This window comes from Lepisma saccharinum, chromosome 11 (assembly GCF_977018435.1).
Source record: "Lepisma saccharinum chromosome 11, izLepSacc3.1, whole genome shotgun sequence".
Classification (NCBI taxonomy): domain Eukaryota; kingdom Metazoa; phylum Arthropoda; class Insecta; order Zygentoma; family Lepismatidae; genus Lepisma; species Lepisma saccharinum.
The window spans coordinates 1,522,055-1,543,070 of record NC_139239.1 but is presented as its reverse complement, the minus strand read 5'-3'; the positions used below and the strand labels follow the sequence as shown (position 1 = coordinate 1,543,070).

Below are 21,016 nucleotides of genomic sequence, written 5' to 3'. Positions count from 1 at the left end.
AAGCTGAAAAGTTACACCGGCGTTTTTGTTCTCCTAATGTTATGACCTGGCAAAAATGTCAAGCGACACAATGCAGGAATTTCCGTCGGGACACACGAATGTTAAAAACATCGCGACCGCAGGTCTCAGGCGAAATATAGTAGCGGTTGGAAACAAGAGGAATGCGTGATATTCCCACGGAGTGACAATGGGATGTAAAAAGAGAGGGGATAAGCTCTCAGATTTTTCCTCTCCCGGTGGACTGTGTAGGAGTTTCCAAACACATCGACCTACAGACTGTTTTGTCTTCTTTTTTGGATGAATGGTCGGTGAAAACTGTTACATTTAAAACAGTATTTTTTTAACGTATGGGCATATTATGTACACCTAAAAAAAATTGGTGGATAGTAACACCATATCAGGAGCGGCTCGAGATAAATTTTTCACCGGGCAAGGTAGATTTTTGGCGCCACCTACTTTCTACCCTGCCACTTTCCTCCCCAAACATTCTACCCTCGTCGCCCTAGTTTCAACCTTCCTCCAATCCAAACCGACAATTATTATATATTTACGGTTTTAATGGCGAAAAATATTAGCCTCATTTTTTAAAAATACTTTGAGTGTTACTGTTAAAGAACATGCTTATTGCAGATAGGTGTTTCATTAATACCTACATAATGACTTCAAAATAACCGTAACCCCTTAAATTGCTTCATGATTTTGTAGTATATTTATGTTATTCAATAAGAATTCAAATTAATTTTTCTATACAGAAATTCAACTCTCTTTAAAACAAACAGCAGCGCTTATGTAACCAGAAATCAGATTTTGGCGTCACTCAAAGGGGATACCCGGGTCGCCCGGCCCTTAAGCAGTTCCTGCACCATGCCTGGTCCTTAAAGTGTTCGGTGTTGGTGCAAGACAGTATTCCTTTTGGAGCTAATGCGGAGTTAGCGTTATGCAGCAACATGTCTGGTGTCTTGTTACACCACTGGCTGTAAAACAGTACCAACTAAGCTTTGGACATTGGCGCGCATTGAGCTACCCCAGATGGGATGGTGTAACAACAATCACCTTTAAATTTTTCTTAGTGCTCCACCCCGCATCCCCCTTCTCCAACCATGGAACGAGTATGACAGCTTTAGCTTTTCACTTTCATGCATATTTCAAAAATATATTTAACTTTGAAAATGTACAATTTATATTAATTGTAAAATGATCTTTGATGGCACGCAAGTACATTCAGAAGCAAACAGAATTTGAACATACTTGCGTTCTAATTTAATTCTGGAAACTGTGGAATTGTGGGCTGTGAAATTTGACGTGTTCGGGAAGAAATATGTGGATTTGGAATATCATTGCTCTGGTGTGTTTCATAGATGTTGTAATAACGTACAAGATGAAATCATGAACTTTTTAAGAAACCAATAATATTCGCATATGAAGCACACGAAACTTTTTTTCTCGCTCGTATAGGAAACTAATACGACGCACGTAGAAGTATTTTCTATAATGCTGAATGTAAATGATGTGAGCGGTATTCGGTACATTATACGTTCCCCATACCCTTGAATAATTCTATGCAAGATCTTATTTCAAGAAGTGGCTTAGTTGTTTCAAAAGAAAAATAACCGTCTTAAGATACGTGGAACACAACAGCGGCGCTTTCACTTCGTCCCATAATGACGACAAGAATGTTACTTATACATGATACTATGGCTGGTGGATGAGATTTTAGAAAATTGAACAAATGGTTTGAAGAAGGCGAGTGGTGTCATATTTCCTCTTTGTGGGCAGAGACGACGTACATTCAGGGAATTCTAATCTCACTACGTTTAGGCGGCTTTGCATTTGAGTAAATAGAAATCACATACCATGATCATTAAGATAATCATTCTGCACACACTAACAGTTGTATTCGGTTGTTTCCATACTAAAAAACTAGTTCTGTATCTATTACCATTTCTTGAACAAAGTGATAAGATGTTACGTGTGGAAAAGAAGGCAATGGATTCGTGGTAAAGTCACCGCCTTGTAATCAAGAGGTCCCGGTTCGATAGCCAGCGGAGGCAAATACTGGTTATGATCCCACCTTAAATTGTAGGTCCAGTCCACATTAGCCAATCTCGGCATAAATTAACTGAAAGTAAAATTCAAACAATCAAACTTAATAAGTATTTGTGGATACTCATGTTTTTTGCTACACATAGTATTATGTTGTACTAGTACGGTAAATACATTCTATATAGGAGCTATTTTGTCCACAATGTAGTTAACGGAAGAAAGGACATAATTTGAGTTAAAGAAATAAGTGAAAAAAGAAAAGTGTTCCCCTGGGCTTTGCACCACGCCATGAAGGCGTATAGTGTCGTGGAGTTAGTGTACCAACACTTTCTTGATCACGACTGAAGGGGGAGTGATGTCATCAGCACCACGCCTCTGGCCGGCTTTATTCCCCAGAGTTTCCTCCAGGTACCCCACTTTGTACGACCCTGGGTGGCCGCCAGAGCCGCTTGAATAGGTAGAAGAAATTGCTGTTCTGCCCCTCCTGTGATCGAACCAGGTATCTCGCATGGTAGTCGGACTCCCTAATAACTTTTTTCTTATAAAAGTGATGCTCCTAAATGTTAGTATCACTTTTTTTACTTTTGCTTCAATTTTCTCATTATCAATTTTCTACAAATACTGTACTTTTTGGGACAAACACAAACAAACATTCGTGTCCAAACAGGGATTCGAACCCGACACCCCTGGTATTGTAGACCGCTGTGCTAACCACTCCACCACGGAGACCGACATGACTGAGCTACCGCGGCTCATTATTGAGATGAAAGAGAACTAAGTATTTGGCTTAGAGAATTGTTCCATAGACGGTTTGGAATTTTGCTGTGTCCTGCAGCTACTCATGAAAAGCTTTATCTTCATACACCAAATCTCGTCTTAATTTTCGGTAATACAAAGTGCCACATAACCAAGAGTGAACCCCATTAGATGATGGGAAATCTAGCAGTTTGTAAGTTGAAACCTCTCTGTAATTGAATTCATCAAAGTTGAACATGTTTTCTATAAATAAAACATTTCCACATGTGCTGAGTTCACACATCCACCAACAGATGGGGATTGCGCTGGGTTACACACGGGAAAGCCACAATCAGTTAACAGATGGCCTCTAGCGGTGGAAATGGAAGTTTCATTTTTATTTCGGCAAATTCTCCTTTTTCTGCTCACTTAATATCAAATGGATGAAATCAAAGACTACAATAGAAATGGAAAAATGAATAAAGAAAATAAGAGAGAGGTGAGAATGTATGTGTGTATGTGTGTGTGTGTGACACTTGTGCGCACACACACACACACACACTAACATATACGGAGAGAAAGAGAGAGAGACAATATCCACTAAAAACAAACCAAATTTTTATTCTCTTAATAAATACCTCTATATTAAATGTGCGAATTATTCCTAAAAGGATTTGTAGCATTCTCTTTTTTCCCCTAGAGGATTTAACCAGTCATGGATAAACTTGAAAATATCGTTATAAGGCCCTGATTTAGCGGGGGGTGGGAAGGGGCAGAGCCCCGGGCGTTCATCTGCAAAGCGACCTCTCCTGTGGAAAAAGTAACTTTGAAAATAAACAGAAAAGGAAGACATGAGAGATTTGAAATGTGCCAAAAATATTTTAATACGTAACTAAGTATGTAACATACAATATATACAGTAACTGAAATTGTATACAGAGGCCTTCACATATATAAATACGGGCCTCATCGTTATGTACCTATGTCGAATTATTTCTTATTCAACCATTTTCAAATATTTTGCCCGATTGAGTAAAAAATGCGAAATATACTGTGCTTGCTAGGTTTGTTTAAAATTCGTAATAAAACTTGCATATCAAACACTTGAGTTAATTAGTTCAGTTGGACATTCGCCCATGGCACAAGAAACAATGGAAATTCCATTTAATCCCCACAGTCTGTTTAGTAATTCCAGACAGTGTAAAATTCATCGAGTCTCGACGTTTAAATCCTAGCTTCAGAAAGCTTTATCCTATTTTATTTGTCCATGCCAAATCAACACAGCCTCTGACCTGACCATCTCCGATTTTCATGAAATTTGGGGAGTTGAAGCTATGCGTGGAACTTAGTAACTATGAAAATTTTTAGTCTCGTACGTCTTGTAATTGTTAAATTATTCAAGGTCAAAGTTAGCGGAAATTGCCCTTTTTGAGCCCGCTTAGCTATACTAAATGTGCTGTAACTCCGCCACTATTTCGCCTAGAAAGCTAAAATCAAGCTTATTGTACAGGGAATTGAACAAGCTTTCCAGTGATATATAACAAGCTTACCTTTTGACAGAAATATAATTTTGTTACGTGACCTTGACTTTTGACCTTGAATATCTCAAAACATGTCATCACCAAAAATCGTGAAAAAAATATATTTGGTCCCTCATGCCATACTCTAAAACATATCAAAAATTCATTCTGGGACTGCAATGGAATCAGAAGATACAAAAAAAAATATGTTTAACTATGTGTCTGATAAAAGCCTCATTACATGAACTATGACGAGTCAAAAGTCCTTTAATACCCCCTACAAAATGTAAAGGAGTTATCCTGGTCATGAAAGAAATATGTTAGGCACAGGGAGATCTCTAGCTGTGTGTGTCAAGCGCAGGTCCGGCATATTGTTGACCGCCATATTGAATTCAACGCAAATATTTCAAAGGAAAGTGGGTGATATGAAATATCAAATCAGGTTAGAATTCCACGAGAAATGAAGCGGCGAAGGTTTTTCCAAAGTATATTTAACCAGCAAAAATTATTAGTGAATGCTTGTAATAATTTTCTCCTTTTCGAGGTGCTAAAAACAAAGTATTAAGAATGCTCCTAACGTGTCAGGAACTCGGCGAGATCTCGCTGACATCTTGGGACAGAAAGAAGTATACGCACCATTGCATATGATTTTAATCAGCAACATTCACCAAATACTTGAATAGTGGAGAATATTGGGAAAAGTATCTCAAACAATTACGTGACACTTCCTCTGGAATGAAAAATTCTTCAGTGACGATGCTAATTTTTATGTTCCTGGTAAAGTTAATAAAAATTATACGCAATACCTGTGATTTTATAATCTACAGTAGACAGATCCCAGCCGAACGGATATTGCTGGTAAGCTAATGATGTGGTATAGTGTATGGAGAACTGGAATGGTTGGTCCATATTCAACATCGGAACCTTAAATGGTGAGGGCTTCTTGGATGTGTTATGTTAAGTGAACAGGTTTTTCATCCTTGCTTACGGGGTATGGCACTTTTACAGAGTTTTGAAACAAGACAGTGTGTGACCACACTATGTGAACATTCTTCATGGTAAATTTCTAGGTAGATTGATGGGCATATGGGGATCTATTAAAAGGCCTGCACATTCCCCAGATCCAACATCTTAGGAGGACTTTTACCTTCAGAAACATTTGAAGAGAATGGTGCATGCACTAAAAGTCCCTGATATTGACCATCTGAGAGAAGGCATAGTTGCTGCTTGCGATGATGTTGCACTTGCTACATTGCCAAATGTTCTATGTGAGTGTGAGAGACGTCAATGAGTGTGCTCACAGGAATATTGACAACACTATAATGTGCATTTATTGTAAGTGAAAGATATGCGTATAACGTTTGGCTGCCAAAAAATAAGTTGCGAAAACCTTCGCTGCTTCATTTCTCGTGAAATTCTAGCCTAATTTGATATATCACATCACCCACTTTCCTTTGAAATATTTGCGTTGAATTCAATATGGCAGTCAACAATATGCCGGACCTGCGCTTGACACACACAGCTAGAGATCTCCCTGTGCCTAACATATTTCTTTCATGACCAGGATAACTCCTTTACATTTTGTAGGGGGTATTAAAGGACTTTTGACTCGTCATAGTTCATGTAATGAGGCTTTTATCAGTCACATAGTTAAACATATTATTTTGTATCTTCTGATCCCATTGCAGTCCCAGAATGAATTTTTGATATGTTTTAGAGTATGGCATGAGGGACCAAATATATTTTTTTCACGAATTTTGGTGATGACGTGTTTTGAGATATTAAAGGTCAAAAGTCAAGGTCAAGTGCCAAAATTATATTTTTATCGAAAGGTAAGCTTGTTATATATCACTGGAAAGCTTGTTCAATTTCCTGTACAATAAGCTTAATTTGAGCTTTCTAGGCGAAATAGTGGCGGAGTTACAGCACATTTAGTATAGCTAAGCGGGCTCAAAAAGGGCAATTTCCGCTAACTTTGACCTTGAATAATTTAACAATTACAAGACGCACGAGACTAAAAATTTTCATAATTACTAAGTTCCATGCATAGCTTCAACTCCCCAAATTTCATGAAAATCGGAGATGGTCAGGTTGGAAATTGCACATATCTGTGTTGATTTGGCATGGAATGACTCCTATTCCTTATCCTAGTTTTATTCATGTGCTCTTTGGTTAAGTCGAGTTGGTTTACATGAGTTGTTATCGTACTAATGGGATAAACATTTAGAATTTGAAATCTTCATTGAGACTGCAAATGTTTCTTGAAACAATTTAGAAAATCTGAAAGCAAAATTAAGGAAAAAACAGTGCGTGTTCCATTTTCTAAAGAAAGCCGGCCACGGTGGCGGAGTGGTTAGCACATGGAGCTACGACGCCAGGAGTCCCGGGTTCGAATCCTGGCCTAAGCATGGATGTTCGTGAGTGTACATTCATCAATTTCATCATATCCCCATGTTCGCAAATTACCAATAAGTGGCACAGAAAGCGAAGTAAAATAAAGCAAAACAATCAATCAATCAATTTTCTAAACAAAGAGTACACATTGATCACGTAATGAAGGAAGTTACAATATGAACAATTATGGTATTGTGTGTGTGGGTATGGGAGGAGGGGTATGTATGCATGAGGGAGACCTGGGTTCGATAACTGGCGTGGAGTTCGCTCACTCTCTAATAAATACATAGTATAGGCGGCCGGAACGTGGTGCTGATCACATCACCTTTACAAATTACCGAGATTGTGAACATGATGCGAAGTAATTACCTCCACATCTCCCTACATTCCTTCACGGCATGTTACAATGCGCAGAGTGTATCTTTACACATACAGGAACTGTGCGGAGGAAGATGTGTAGTGCAATTATTAATCACGGATGGTAGAGGTAAGCAAATATTGTCACAGCATAAACTGGATTACAAAGAACAATTCATTGTCAATTAATGGATACTGAAGAGCTGAAGAAATTAGAGCACTTTATTTTAGATATTGGATATATTTCTAGAGCTTTTCAGCAGGATTGTTAAAGGTTCAGGAATTGTAAATAAATTCAATTCCGGCCCAGAAGAGAAAATCAGCAAGTGTAGATGGGTTCTGGACTATAAAGAACCTTTTTATCTTTAAGGAATTTCAATTCGGTCCAGGAACCTTTTTTCCGAATCGGTTTAAATAGGGTCCAAGTTCCGTATTGAAATGAAACAACACAGAACTTGGATCGAATACGGACCTGACGATAAACAATTATCCACTTGTGAGCATGAAAAACTAATTCAGGTGCTGGCTGGCTCGAGAATCTAAGGTACAAGGTAGAAATGGGCGAAACGCAAACGCTGCAGTCAATGTAGCCCCATTCTCCCGCGCGCGTTCCTTCACTTGGTTGTAGTAACGCTGCCCTTCCCTGTTGTGATATCTGCTGGGAACACAGCAGCCTCACGTTACCTCATCGACGGTTCCTATTGGCTGCGATTCGTGGATCGGATGCCAGAGCAACACGTGACGGATTTTTTTGAATTCAATGTGACATCATGCTAATATATTCAATTGCGTTATCTACAATGTACAGTAACTCTTCGACAAGGGAGTTTTTGAACGTGACCCATGAGAAAACAACAGCGTTATAATTTATTTCCTGGGATACGTTTTCTACAACCGCAGTGTGACATTCCAGTGTAAACGTACTCGCTAACATTTTTAGAAGGCAACTTTTAATCAGTCAATCCTGGTCTACGAATTGTAAATAAATTCAATCCCTGACTGGGAGAGAAAATCAGCAAACGTAAATGAGTTCTAGACAGTGGATAACCTTTTCATATTTAAATCATTTCAATTCGGTCCAGGAACCTTTTTTCCGGATCAATTTAAAATCAATCCAAGAACCTTTTTTCCAGAATGAACTTAAATACGGTCCAGGAAGAGTGTTTCAATGAAACAATACGCAACTTGGACCGATTTGAATTGTGCGAGAGAGAAGGTTCCGGTCCTACAGCGGAACCCAATACAACCCATTAGAATTTATGGGTCCCTGGACCTTTAACAACCCTGCTTTTCAGTTAGCGAAAAACAATACAAACAATATCGTCGACTTCAATTCGGTGAAATTTCAAGAGTAATAGAGTAAACAGCAGCCGGATTCTGAGAAATGAAAGGGGAGCACGTCTGGTACACGTAGGATTAAGAGAAGGGCTTTTCTACATGCAGTGCGAAACAGGTAATAGAGAAGGTACACAGAGGAGAAATACAGACAAACCGTGGGCTGAAGTTTTCGTTCCGTGGACGACTGTGAAATGAAAAAGATTAAAATAAAATACTATATGTATAGACTGACCAAGACGAGAAAACCCTGTGGCGCTGTTGTCGAATTTTCAATCGCGAGCAAAGGTTAGTCGTGCGTTTGCCAGAATTCGCGTCGTTCCTCAACCCGCCATGCAGCAGAAATCTCCAAAGGATATCCACAAATGTCCAGATCAGATAAATGGATATTGTGCATATCCGTTAAACGTTCATAGGATATCAGGTCCAAGATATCCAGTCATGGATATTTACAGGACGTCTGTGGGATATCCCGTCGTGTATATCCAGAGAATGTTCCGACTTGGATATCCAGAGGACGTCCTGCCCAGTATATCCGGAAGACGTCCTGCATTAGATATCCAGAGGACGTCCTTCCCTGTATATCCGGAAGACGTCCTGCCCTAAATATCCAGAGAACGATCTGTCTTGGACATCCAGAGTACGTCCTGCCCTGGATATCCAGAAGACGTCCTGTTCTGGATATCCAGAGAACGTTCTGTCCTGTACATCGAAAGGAATTCCCAACCTGTATATCTAGAGGACATCCCGACCTCGACATCTAGAGGAGTAGGTAGTATCTGTAAGCCAGTCTCACATAATTCACAAACTTCCTCCCATGTCATCGCGTGGTTTACATGCTCATTATCTCACCCAGGGAGTTACGCTCCCACATATCCTGTGAATATTCGACACGAATATCCTGATGATATCCATAAGATGTCTTCTGGATATTTGTGTGCTGTGTGGGTCAACTACTGTATGTGTGTCATTATATAGACCGAGAGTAAAGGAAGTAATACGCGAATGTTCTTAACCTCTCGAGTACCAAGACTGGGTCAATTTTGACCCAGATGACTTTTTGTTAAGAATTTTACTATTTTAAAGAGCCGTAGTGGCATAATATTATAGGTATTCTTCATTTAACATGCATTTTTACTTTTGCACATCATTTCACTAAAGTTGGTATATAAAATACCAATAAATAAGTTTGTATGCAAAGCACACTTTATCAGCGAACCGCTCTGTCAAGTGTAATCAGAATGGAATATGTGATATCAGTTTCTTCTAAAAGAGACATCTTATTTGCATGATTATATTTTTAACTTTAAATTATTATATTTCAAGTATTGTTGGAGTGAAAACTGCTATTAATAGAGTACATTAAAAATTGCATCTCTTGTGTTCACACTAAATGTGTATGTGCTTATCTACTTTCATATAGACAATACATATTGTTGTATTATATGTATATAACATATACATGATACAATAAGGCACATTGTCCTGTTTATTGTACATCCCAATTATAACTCACTGCATCCAACTAAATGCATTTTTTAAAAAAATAGTGCCTGGGTTAAAATTACCCAGTCTTGGTACTTTACGTAACATTTTGACCTTAGTACTCGAAGGGTTTGACAATGAAGCAGGGCACAAAACTTATAAATATTGCAACAAGGGGAACTCGGCCCACAAGCTTTAATTGTAAATTTTCCGGGGTTTTATAATTGAGAATGTTGGACGGGATCTTACAGTCTAAAGAAGAAAAGTTAAATGTTAATAATGTAGGGCTTTCCCGATGGTGTAGTGACAACGTAATTGCCTAGTGAAACTTAAAATATCCTCCAACAATGGCAGTTTAGAAACTTACAGGATTGAATATGTCAAGCAGTTATTTTTAAAAAAAATTATCTCCTTGATTTGTTCCTTATGTCACTTTCCGTAAAACCAGTTGTCTACACAATTCGCACATTTCAGAAATATTTTGAATGTTCACAGAGAGAAAGAAATAAACAATAGAGCAACACCTGCGTTAATCTGAACTAAACTGATCCGCGGTCGATGAACTATTTCCTATCGTGAAGTCAGGATAGCATCCACGTGCGTCGCTTCAGAAGATCAATTTGATTGACGTCACCCACTGGAAGCAGATAACTCTGAAGTTTCCAAAACGTGATAATGTGATCAGATTGCCTGAATCCATAGCACAAAAGCCCTTTTACATGATTCCGGATTGGTGGTGGGATGTGAGTTCGCTTATCTCTCTCTCTCTCTCTCTCTCTCCCTCTCCCTACACCGCCTCTATCTATGCCAATGTACCGGAACTTTGCAGAATTTTATTTGATTATCCAATGATTTCAAATTATTGATATATTTTGTAATTGTGGAAACTTCTAGACTATAGCTTAATGTTTAAGGATAACATAATGATAAAAAGTGTGAGCATATATAAAGACTTCTCTGATGGCAGGAAAGTAGGAATACCCGGTTCGAATCTCGGCCGCGGCATAGGTGTTCTTTGCGAGTGTCCCTTCATCAATTTCATCATATCATCACACATTCTCATCGTCACTACTAACCAAAAGTAGCAGAAACGCAACGTAAAATAACCAAATCTTCAATCAATCAATTTCGCCTTCTTTTGTTTTTTTAGAATTATTTACTTGGTCATCAACTCAGTAACAGTGTAGCACCACCTTATGCTGCTTTCTGCTTTTGATCGGACGTGAAGAAGTCCCTATGCTGAGGAACTTCGCAGGATTTCAGTTGTTTTATCCAGTGGTGTCAAAATACTGATTTTTTTTTTGAAATCTGTGAAAGTTCTAACATCTCTATAGCGTAGTGCTCAACAGTATCCTTTGAAATCTAGAGAGAACTGTTTTGAAGCACGTTCTGGTAGATCGGATACCACTTCCAAATTTAGATCCAGCAGTTTTAAACTGCAGAAGCGAGCTTTTGAGAATGGCGACATTCAAACTTCAAATTCAGAATATCTGACATGTATCCATACAATGTTTTCTACGGTATAACCAATTATTTATTGACGAAATTTGTGCTGAAAGAAAAAGTATTTTGCATTTTCCATGATTTATGTACAAGGAATGCTTTCCGGCACTTTTGTTTAATCAGTAAAGAATGACCATGTGCAGGCCAGGACTAGACCCCGGATCATTCGTAGCTAGATCGCGAGTTGACCAAATCAACGAACTCGATCACTACCGTATCCAGAATTTTTTTCGGAGGGTATGTATTCTATACTGTATCCAGGGAATCTCTGGAGCAAGCACAAGTCTCTCCGCTCGAGAGGGCACGACCAATGAACTCGCTTCGTGCACGAAGATGAAAATGAGGATGCTACTACCAGCTCTTAGCAGCAGACCGTACTGCTTCGCCTTGCCTACTCGCTTTCTCCCATTCTCTCCCTTTATGCGCGGCTTTGCTTCAAAGATTCCCGGGACAGAGTATAGGGAGAGAGAGAGAGATCTCAATAAAATATCTCGTAATAACCGTTTTGAACCTTAGCTTTGAAAGTTGTTCAGAGATATGATTGGTAATCAGGGGTAATTTTAAGAAGGGTTTGAATTTTACACTTTGGTTTTCTCGAGTCGTTTATTAGGGCCTCCCCGATAGCGCAGTGGTAGCGCCGTCGCCTTGCAATCAAGGGATCCCGGGTTCGATTTCCAGTGGAGGAACACAGTGGTTCGGATCCCACTTTAAACTGTAGGTCCAGTCTGATTAGCCTTACTGTGCATAAAGTGGACTTAAAACACCAAATCAATCAATCAAAATCTAGTCGATTACTGCTTTCATTCGATTTTTTTTGCCGATTCTGTTTTTAAGTCCTCTATATGCACAGAAAGGCTAATCGAGTGTGGACCTACAGTTTAGAGTGCGATCCGAACCACTTGGTGCACAGAACGGCAATTGAAAATTATGATCATTTCAGAATTTCGAATGAGGCCGGAACTCATCAGTAGCCCTTGTGTACGCCAGTGCACTCAGCCGGCGGGGTGGCATCAAAGTCGCAAATTATTTGTCCCAGTAGCTGATAGGCCCTCCACAAAGTACTTTTTTCCATCTTGTTGTCCATCATGGAAATGAAGAAGGAAGTCAAGTGGTAGAGTCCCACTTACCGAAGATGGAAAAGAAAAAGGAATTTCCATTCGCTGTTTCTCCTTCCGGTCAAATCTTGCCCAGATCGTTGCTGGAAGTAGCTTCTGTTGGCCCCTGAGAAAGAAACTGAGGAGATTTTTCTTCATAAAACTTTCAGTACCTACCGACAACTTTGAGCTCAATGAATATGCTAGTAGGCGGATGCGATGAGACTTGGCATTCGTACAGGCCCGCATCTCGCTGCTGGACGAACTTGATCTGAAGAGTCCAATCCTGCAACGAAGAGAAACCAGAATCAATTTAATACTTTGTAGATGTTCGGATATGAACTGAAAGAAACTGCAACGTTTCTCGTATACAAACTTTGTTGTACTTCTAGAAGTTCAGGATTACAAATATTTTCGTTTTATTTGAGTAGAAATAAATAACAGGTTACTGTTTCATCTCTGAGAGTACACAATAAAACCATATTTGTATTTGTTTATTGTTATAACTTTATTTTTTAAAAATACATATTCATTATGATTGCTTATATCCATTAAAACTAATAAGTACTCATACACACATCCCTGATTAATATTTCACAACAGCGATTGAAAATATTTCAACTCTCTCTCTCTCTGTCTCTGTCTCTCACACTCACACACACATAAACACACACATTGCATTGTTTGTATTTTCATATTAATCGTAGCTTTTCTGCCACTTTTGACAAATCACGACTATGAGGAGGAGGGATGATTAGATAAAATTGATGAAAGGGCACTTACAAAGAAAACTCATGCAAAGGTCGGGATTCGAATTCCGGGGACATCGTTGGCGAAAGTCGACAATTTACTGCGCTACTCGTTTACAGTATATTGCAACATTATAATGTTCAGTGAACACTTTCAGACGACAGTTATTGTTTATTTCTGTCCCTTCAGGTATGATTATTTGTATTATAAAATTTAAAACAGACTTTCACTTTTGTATTTTAGATAATTTTGGAAACTCTAAGCAATCTCCGTAATAAATTCCAGATTTGCGAGATCGAAAATCATTTATTAGTCAGCATTCGTGGAGGAAAAATTCACACCCTAAGTTCCCACTACCAAGTTCTTACTCAAGGTTATGTACTCACAGCATACACTCTAAATCAGGTCAACAAGCGAATGTTGGCACTCGAGGTCAACAAACGAGTGTTGGGACTCCAGGTCCACTAGCGAGTTTTGGCACTTCAGATCAACAAGCGAGAGTTGGCACTCTAGGTCGATAAGCGAGTGTTGGAACTCTAGGTCCACTAGCGACTGTTGGCACTCCAGGTCCACTAGCGAGTGTTGGCGCTTCAGATCAACAAGCGAGAGTTGGCACTCTAGGTCGACAAGCGAGTGTTGACACTCTAGGTCGACAAGCGAGTGTTGGCACTCCAAGTCCATAAGCGAGCAGAGTATTGGCATTCCAGGTCCACAAGCGAGTGTTGGCACTTCAAGTGCATACACGGTTGGCGTTCCAGGTGCACACTGAAAGTTCACCCGAAGTTTACATTTGGTTGGCGTCTGCTCCTCTTCCGAAAGTAACACGTTTAATTACCACACTTTTCTCACGTAGTGGGAACATCATCGCTTCCATCCACTTTTTGACCCATTTTAACAATCTCCGCTGTCATACTCGCGGTTAACCTAGCGGTGCAAAACAGATACGTCCATAACGTCAGCCTCTTTGATTCGTAGAAGCACACCGTAACCGGCCCTCAGTATGGAAAGCAATTTTTCGCCCGTTCCCCGCCGTTGTTTCTCCAGCAGCCCCCACCGCGTCAGAGCCTTTAGGAAGGGAATGACGTAAGATGCGCTATCAAGGATCTCTCGCCTCGAAGGAAGACGCTGTCAGGAGCCGACGGGGGGGGGGGGGAGGAAAAACAGTTCTCAACAACAGGAGACGGGGCCCAGTGTTCCTATTACCAGGTCTCCTCTCTGGAGCGAGGCACAATCAGCCAAGATTACGGTTTGCTCTCGATCACCCAAGTTGGCAGCTGCAGGATTGGGGCCGAGCATTTCCCCCTGATACGGCCGTAAATTGCCTCCGCCGAGTTATAGACACATCGGCACGTGAAGGACGGGGACAGAACAACATGCCGACAGCTACAGAGAGAGAGGACCTTCTGAACTTGAACACCGCTATTCGTCTACTTGTGTGAACGTCCTTTTCTTGCACCAACCTGACACCGGGATGTACCTGCACATCACCTAGTGTAAAAAGGTGCAACTAACTAGGAGGAGATAGTATTTAATTGTTACAACTCATTATCAATAAATGGTAACCAACGTTTCGTGGCGGCGTGGTTAGCACACCGTGCCACAAGTCCCGGGTTCGAATCCCGGCTTGGACGTGCGTGTTCTTTGCGAGTGCAACTTCATCTTATCGCTCGTCTTCAAGAATGAGAAAAGGTAATATCGAAAAAGAATTTGTTTGTTTTTTGCATATGTAATTTGCCTTTCTTGGATACTTGGCCAGGTTGTTGATACATTTTCAATATTTTGAGAGGCATTTAATGCATTTGTATCATTTTAGTGTTTTTCTGCACTTTCCTACTTCGCTGTCGTCTTGTGCATTTTAATTGCACAATCTCCCAAAATTCAACAACGGAAAATAGAATGTTTGCTTTGGTTAAAATACAAAGAGAACCTGGCCGCACATAACGACAGAAAGGGAAAAAATCGAAGCACAATGTGGCAGGCAGCTGTAAATGGCCAGTCCAGGCCCACTTAAAGTAATTGTTACAGTTGCATTGGATTCAGTGGTTTAAACCCCCAAACATATGGTTCTGTAGAATTGTTCAAATACAAGCACATTATTCTTTAGTTTTGTTCAAACTACTTGTTCTAAAGTAACTTACGTATTTTTTTTTTAAAAAAAATAGTCATTTCTTAGTAATTTTAAGATCATTTTATAGGCAGTTTTATAGACTTATTTGAGATTCATATGCATACGCATATCATGTAAAGTTTAATTTAAAAAGTTAAGCATAAGGAGTACGGTGACTTGAATTCGATTTTTAATGTGTTTTGTATCATTCTCAACCATCGAAATCAACATGCCCTCAAAATATTGGAGGATACTCTGAGTAATGCCAACACAGTACCTATACTCTGTCCCTGTTATCTCTGGAGCAAGGTCGCGCATAGCGGAAGGGAAACGGGAGCAGAGCGAAGCAGCACACGCTGCTGCGATGGCTGGTAACTGTAGTCATTCCACCCTCCAAGCAATCCCATTCCCTCTCACATGTTCATTAGTGTAGCCTTGCGCAGAGACGTGTTTTCATTGTAACGACCCTGCTTGGTCGCCATTCAATTATTATTAGACCTTCCGTGGTCGCTATATTCTTTTAATCGGATGAAAGAGTTAAGCGGAATGTCCCTGCGAGGCGTACGCTTTTAGTTTAAATGTATTCTGTAAACGTTAACGGTTCCACCTCTACGTTTACTAGCTTCACTCATTATTAGACCCTGCGTGGTCGCTATATTATTTTTAATGTTATCAATTATTGTCATTTACATTGTTCAACGTGTTGTTTAGAATAGCAGAGTCCTGCGAGGCTCATTATTAATTGTATTGTCTGAATGCACACTGTTTTACTTTATATTGTCACGAGCATCTAGTGATTTTCCCACTAGTTATTTCTCAATGTCAAAACCTTGATATTCCTCAGTACGAAGTTTGCAATATGTAAGAAAATGAGTTAGCAACGCGTACTTGTAGTTAAAATTTTCACCACCCATGCGCCACCGCGAGTATAAAACCCAGCGCAGCGAGACCGGAGCTCAGTTGGCTCCCTGATGTCAATAGGCAAACATCCAGGGTTAACTGGCCTCCCAGCCTGAGAACTAGAAGCCATCCCAGAAGAAAGAAGAAAGAAGAAGAAGAGCCTAGCAGCAACCTACCTACCTGGTCCGCTCGCTTAGGCTGGTAGGTGCCCAGGTTCAACCTGCCCGGCTTGTCTGGGAGCACCCGGACCTTCCCTTCTAACCTGCCGTCCCTGCATAGGAGACACCGGTTGGCTTGTCAATTCCCAGCTTACGCCGGGGCTGTCGCGGCATCCTTTAATCCTTTTACCCTGCGCCCGTTAACCGGGAGTACCGATTGGTTTCTGCCAATTCCCGGCTGTGGTTGGGGTACTACGCACAACCTACTCTCTTTTACAGGGAACCCGTGACGTCAGCGGCGACCAAGGCCCTAAATAAAATTAGGTCCCCATACTCCCCCGTGGCGCCTCACAGCGAGGAATAAATTGGATGTTCCCTGCCCCCCTTATCTCTTCGAGACCAAAGGTGGTGCAGGTAAAAGAATAAACACGTATATAAATATATGTATTAAGCTGGTATAGTCTTTCCTTACACCCAGCAAGCCCTGAAATATTTCTGAGTACATGTTCTACGGCTGACAAAAAGTTAGCGCATATGGGTAGACGTTTGCCGTCCTCCTAATTGAAGTGTTTAGAGTGTGGTAATTGTGTGTAGGTGGGAAGTTGCATCGTTCGCTTCCTCCAGAGATGCCCGAAACACAGTATACTATATTTGGTGTGGTGCAACAAGTAATTGAGTTTTAAAGGCCCCTAGAATTGGTGTTGTGTTCGGGCTTCCCCGATGACTTAGTGGTAAAAGTGTCGCCTTCATGAAGGGAGTTTGAGTTCAGTGCTCGATATAGGCACATCACACAATGACTCTGATCCAACATTAAACTATATGACTAGTCCCGATTAGTCTATCTGAGTATGAACAAAGAGCAAACTTGGTTTTTCAGCCAACGGTGTAACAGGACACCAAATATAATGCTAAACAACCTTAATTCCTTATTAACACAAAAGAAAGTGTTCTGTTTCACCAAGTCTGGGTATTTATCGAAACAGATTTGGTGTTACTTTTGAACCACACGTTTTATAGTGTAGATAAGGGAAGTACAAAATTAAATTTAATAATTACAGAGGAATTTAATACTAACTGTTTCCGCGAAGCTGTTTTTTGTTTTCTCTATTAATTTCGGTGGCCACTTGGTTCGTGAAAGTTCCAACGAGGATGGTGGCAGAGGCCATCGAAATTAATAGAGAAAACAAGAAACAGCTTCGCGGAAACCGTGAGAATTACGTCTCTCTGTAGTTATATACTACCGCGTCTCTCGTTTCCATTATATGAAATTTAATAGTATCATCATCATCATCATCATTAGTACCCCTTAAATTGTACAAATCTCTAAACCTGTGTTTTCATATCAGGAAATCTCCTTGCTTGAACTTCAAGACGTGTCATATATCGGTAATTGACCGGAAAATTGTCATCAAATTTATGGACTTAGATGTTCGTTGCTTCAGAAACGACGCCCTTCTCGTTGGAGGATCCTCGTGAAAGTTGATCTCATCTTGTTACGGAGGAAATCTATTTCGTATGCGACACGAAGCTTCAGCGAGGAAAGCTGACTCCGATGAGACAAATAAGAGAGAACGTATCTTGCTCGCAGTTAGCGAAAAATGAGCAGGAAAACTCGCTGAAATTGAATAACGAAAGTACTAAAACGAGTCGTAAAATTTAGTTTTGCTACGTGAGCAGGATTGCGAAAGGCCGTTCTGATTGCTTCAGCATGAAGCTGCACTTATTGTTGAAGTCCGAGGCTCGGTCTGCTTAGATATGTTGGCAGATCTATCACGCGTCGTATCAGTTAGATCGTTAATGATTTTTCACATTGCTCAATTTCAAAAACTTTGAAACTTTTAGGATGGCAAGTGCTGAAGACTTTGCTTACTGTAGGAAAACAAAACACAAAAACTGTAGCATACAACAAGCCTCGCTGTTCACCAGAATGGTTTATGGTATGTTTGAAGGATGCAGATCATTCAAGTCCGCTCGGCCAAAGAATGGACTTTGAGGAAACCCAGACTTTCCTCTTCCAGTTCAAGAGGGGAAAGCAGTGTTGCTACCGGTTGCTACACGCCTGATTTTTGTCCAGTTGTACACGACACCCCATTCCCCTTCGCTCGCATTTCAGGGAGAGGCAGGAAATCGGAGACACATTTGCTTGCTACTTCCAGCAACCATTAAGCTTCGCCGTGCTTGGTTTTGTTGCGGGTGCCACCTGTTTCGAAAACGACACAAAACGAAAAATTTGGCAACGCGTCACCACGGAAACTGGACAAAGCCAATTAATTCAGGACCTCCGATGGTTCAACGGTAGCGTCATCGTTTTGTAATCAAGGGGTCCCGGTGGAGGCACAAGTGGTTCGGATCCCACTTTAAACTGTAGGTCCAGTCCCGATTAGCCTTACTGTGCATAAAGTGGACTTAAAGCACCAAATCAATCAATCAATCAAACCGATTGGTTCAGCGGTTCATGTGACCCTCCATGGCTTTCGAAAGAAAAGACAAAAATAGAATTTCCAAGTCCGTTCTTTGGCCGGAACCACAGATGTGATCTGATTGGTCTCGTATGGAAAATACTAAGGCTCCTCGGAAAGTAACCTAATTTACAGAAACGACAAATTTGTTGCCGTAGTTTCATTATTCACACGTTGCAAACATGATTCCATGCTTTCTTCTGGAGCCAAATTGCGAAATTTGATCTGCCATTTAAATCAACATTATGCAGCCCACGTTTCAGTGATAGCTTCAGAAAAACTTTGCGTAAATTTTGCAGAAACTCACAGAAAGCTCAGTATTGATGAATCCTGTGGGTTTTTCCTAACTTTTCTTAAATCTTCTGCCTGACTTCCTCATTTATGACAGACACTTCTTTCCTCATCATGTATATTCATTGCTATTTCTGAACAAATGGAATTCCACATCTGCCACCGTTCTCCCCACAGTTGCAAATGAATATCAACGGATTTATAGTTTCAACTAAGAAATCTCATTCTTAGTTGCTTCTTATTGAAGCACATATATTGCATGGTAGCTATTGTGCGAATAACCCCGAGACGAACGAAATGTGTACTCACTCACTCTATTCTACTGCACTATATCGCGCGCTACATATGTTGTAAATTTATTTTTCAGATATCCCTCGTACTTATACCTACCATCAATATATCGGTTTTAAAACTGATTCATGAGTACCATCGTGTCTCGCAGTGGGAAGCCTGTACATTAATTATAGTGGTGCACAATTGTGTAAAAAAGTTTAAATGACACCAACATGCACAGAGAGAATACGAATAAAGAATTTCAGGGATCCAATTAAATGTTTATCGTGTTTTGCACCATCCTTGAATTCGTTCGCGCTGTTTTTCGTAATACAAGGCGTGGTCTTTAGTACGTTTATGTACATCTTTGCAAAACACAACCATATCCAGACGTTTAATACACGCAGATACGTCCACCGAGGACTTTATAATATAAAAGGTTTTAAATGTAATCGTATGAAAATAAGAAAAAGGTCATCGTCCCTTTTTCCGTCTTACGGGTTGACTTTTAGAAACTTACTTCTTAGATTTTGCTTACGTCATAAGATAAATACACCTGTAAGTGTTCAAAACTCTAATGCAAAGGTTTTGGGCTGTAAATGTATCAAAATAAGAAAAAAATATCAATATCCCTTTTACTCCCTTAGGAGGTGATTTTGGAAAATCCTTCCTTAGTAGGTACTTATGATTCGGTCAAAAGAGATAAATTATATAATATATTAGTAGAGTTTGGAATACCTAAGAAGCTTGTTAGTATGATAAAAATATGAACCAGTGAAACAGAAAGTAAAATTCGTGTGGGTATTAATATGTCTGACAAATTTACAATTCATGATGGGTTAAAACAAGGAGATGCATTATCTCCATTGCTCTTTAATTTTGTCTTAGAATATGCTGTTAGGAAGGTAAAAGAAACTAAAGAAGGACTAAAATTAAATGGTGTGACTCAGTTGTTAGCATATGCAGATGATGTAGACTTACTGGGGGATGATGTGAATACAATTAAGAATAATGCTAAAATATTTTTCTAAGCAGCTAAAGAGATAGGTTTGGAAGTTAACAAAGAGAAAACTAAATATATGCTTACAGGCCGAAACCAAGTGTTAGGTAATAATCAAAATCTAATTATTGATAACAACTCGTTTGAACCAGTTTCCAAATTCAAATACTTAGGAGTAATATTAACAAATGAAAATTATATTAAAGAGGAAATAAAAAGCAGGCTTAATTCAGGAAATGCATGTTACTTCTCTCTTCATAAACTTTTGTCTTCTCGTTTAATAACTAAGAAACTAAAAGTTAAAATATACAAAACCGTAATTTTGCCTGTAGTATTATATGGATGTGAAACTTGGTCCCTTACATTGAAAGAGGAACATAAATTGAGAGTATTTGAAAATAAGATCCTTAGGAAAATCTTTTGACCTAAAAGGGATGAGGAGACAGGTGAGTGGAGAAGGTTACATAATTTAGAAGTACATAATTTGTATTCATGTCCAGATATTATTAGAATAATTAAATCAAGAAGACTTAGGTAGGCAGGCCATGTGGCACGAATAGGAGAGGAAAGAGGAGTTTACAGGATTCTTGTTGGGAAACCTGATGGTAAGAG

At 39.7% G+C, this 21,016-nt stretch overlaps 1 protein-coding gene across 1 annotated transcript in view; it reads right to left on the bottom strand.

Annotated features, from left to right (window-relative positions):
• LOC145994602 (limbic system-associated membrane protein-like) overlaps positions 1–21,016 on the bottom strand; it is a 178,031-nt gene that overhangs the window by 36,310 nt on the left and 120,705 nt on the right. The window contains exon 4 of the mRNA XM_083130644.1: positions 12,644–12,752. Coding sequence (XP_082986770.1) covers positions 12,644–12,752 — 109 coding nt within the window. The remainder of the gene's footprint in view (positions 1–12,643; positions 12,753–21,016) is intronic.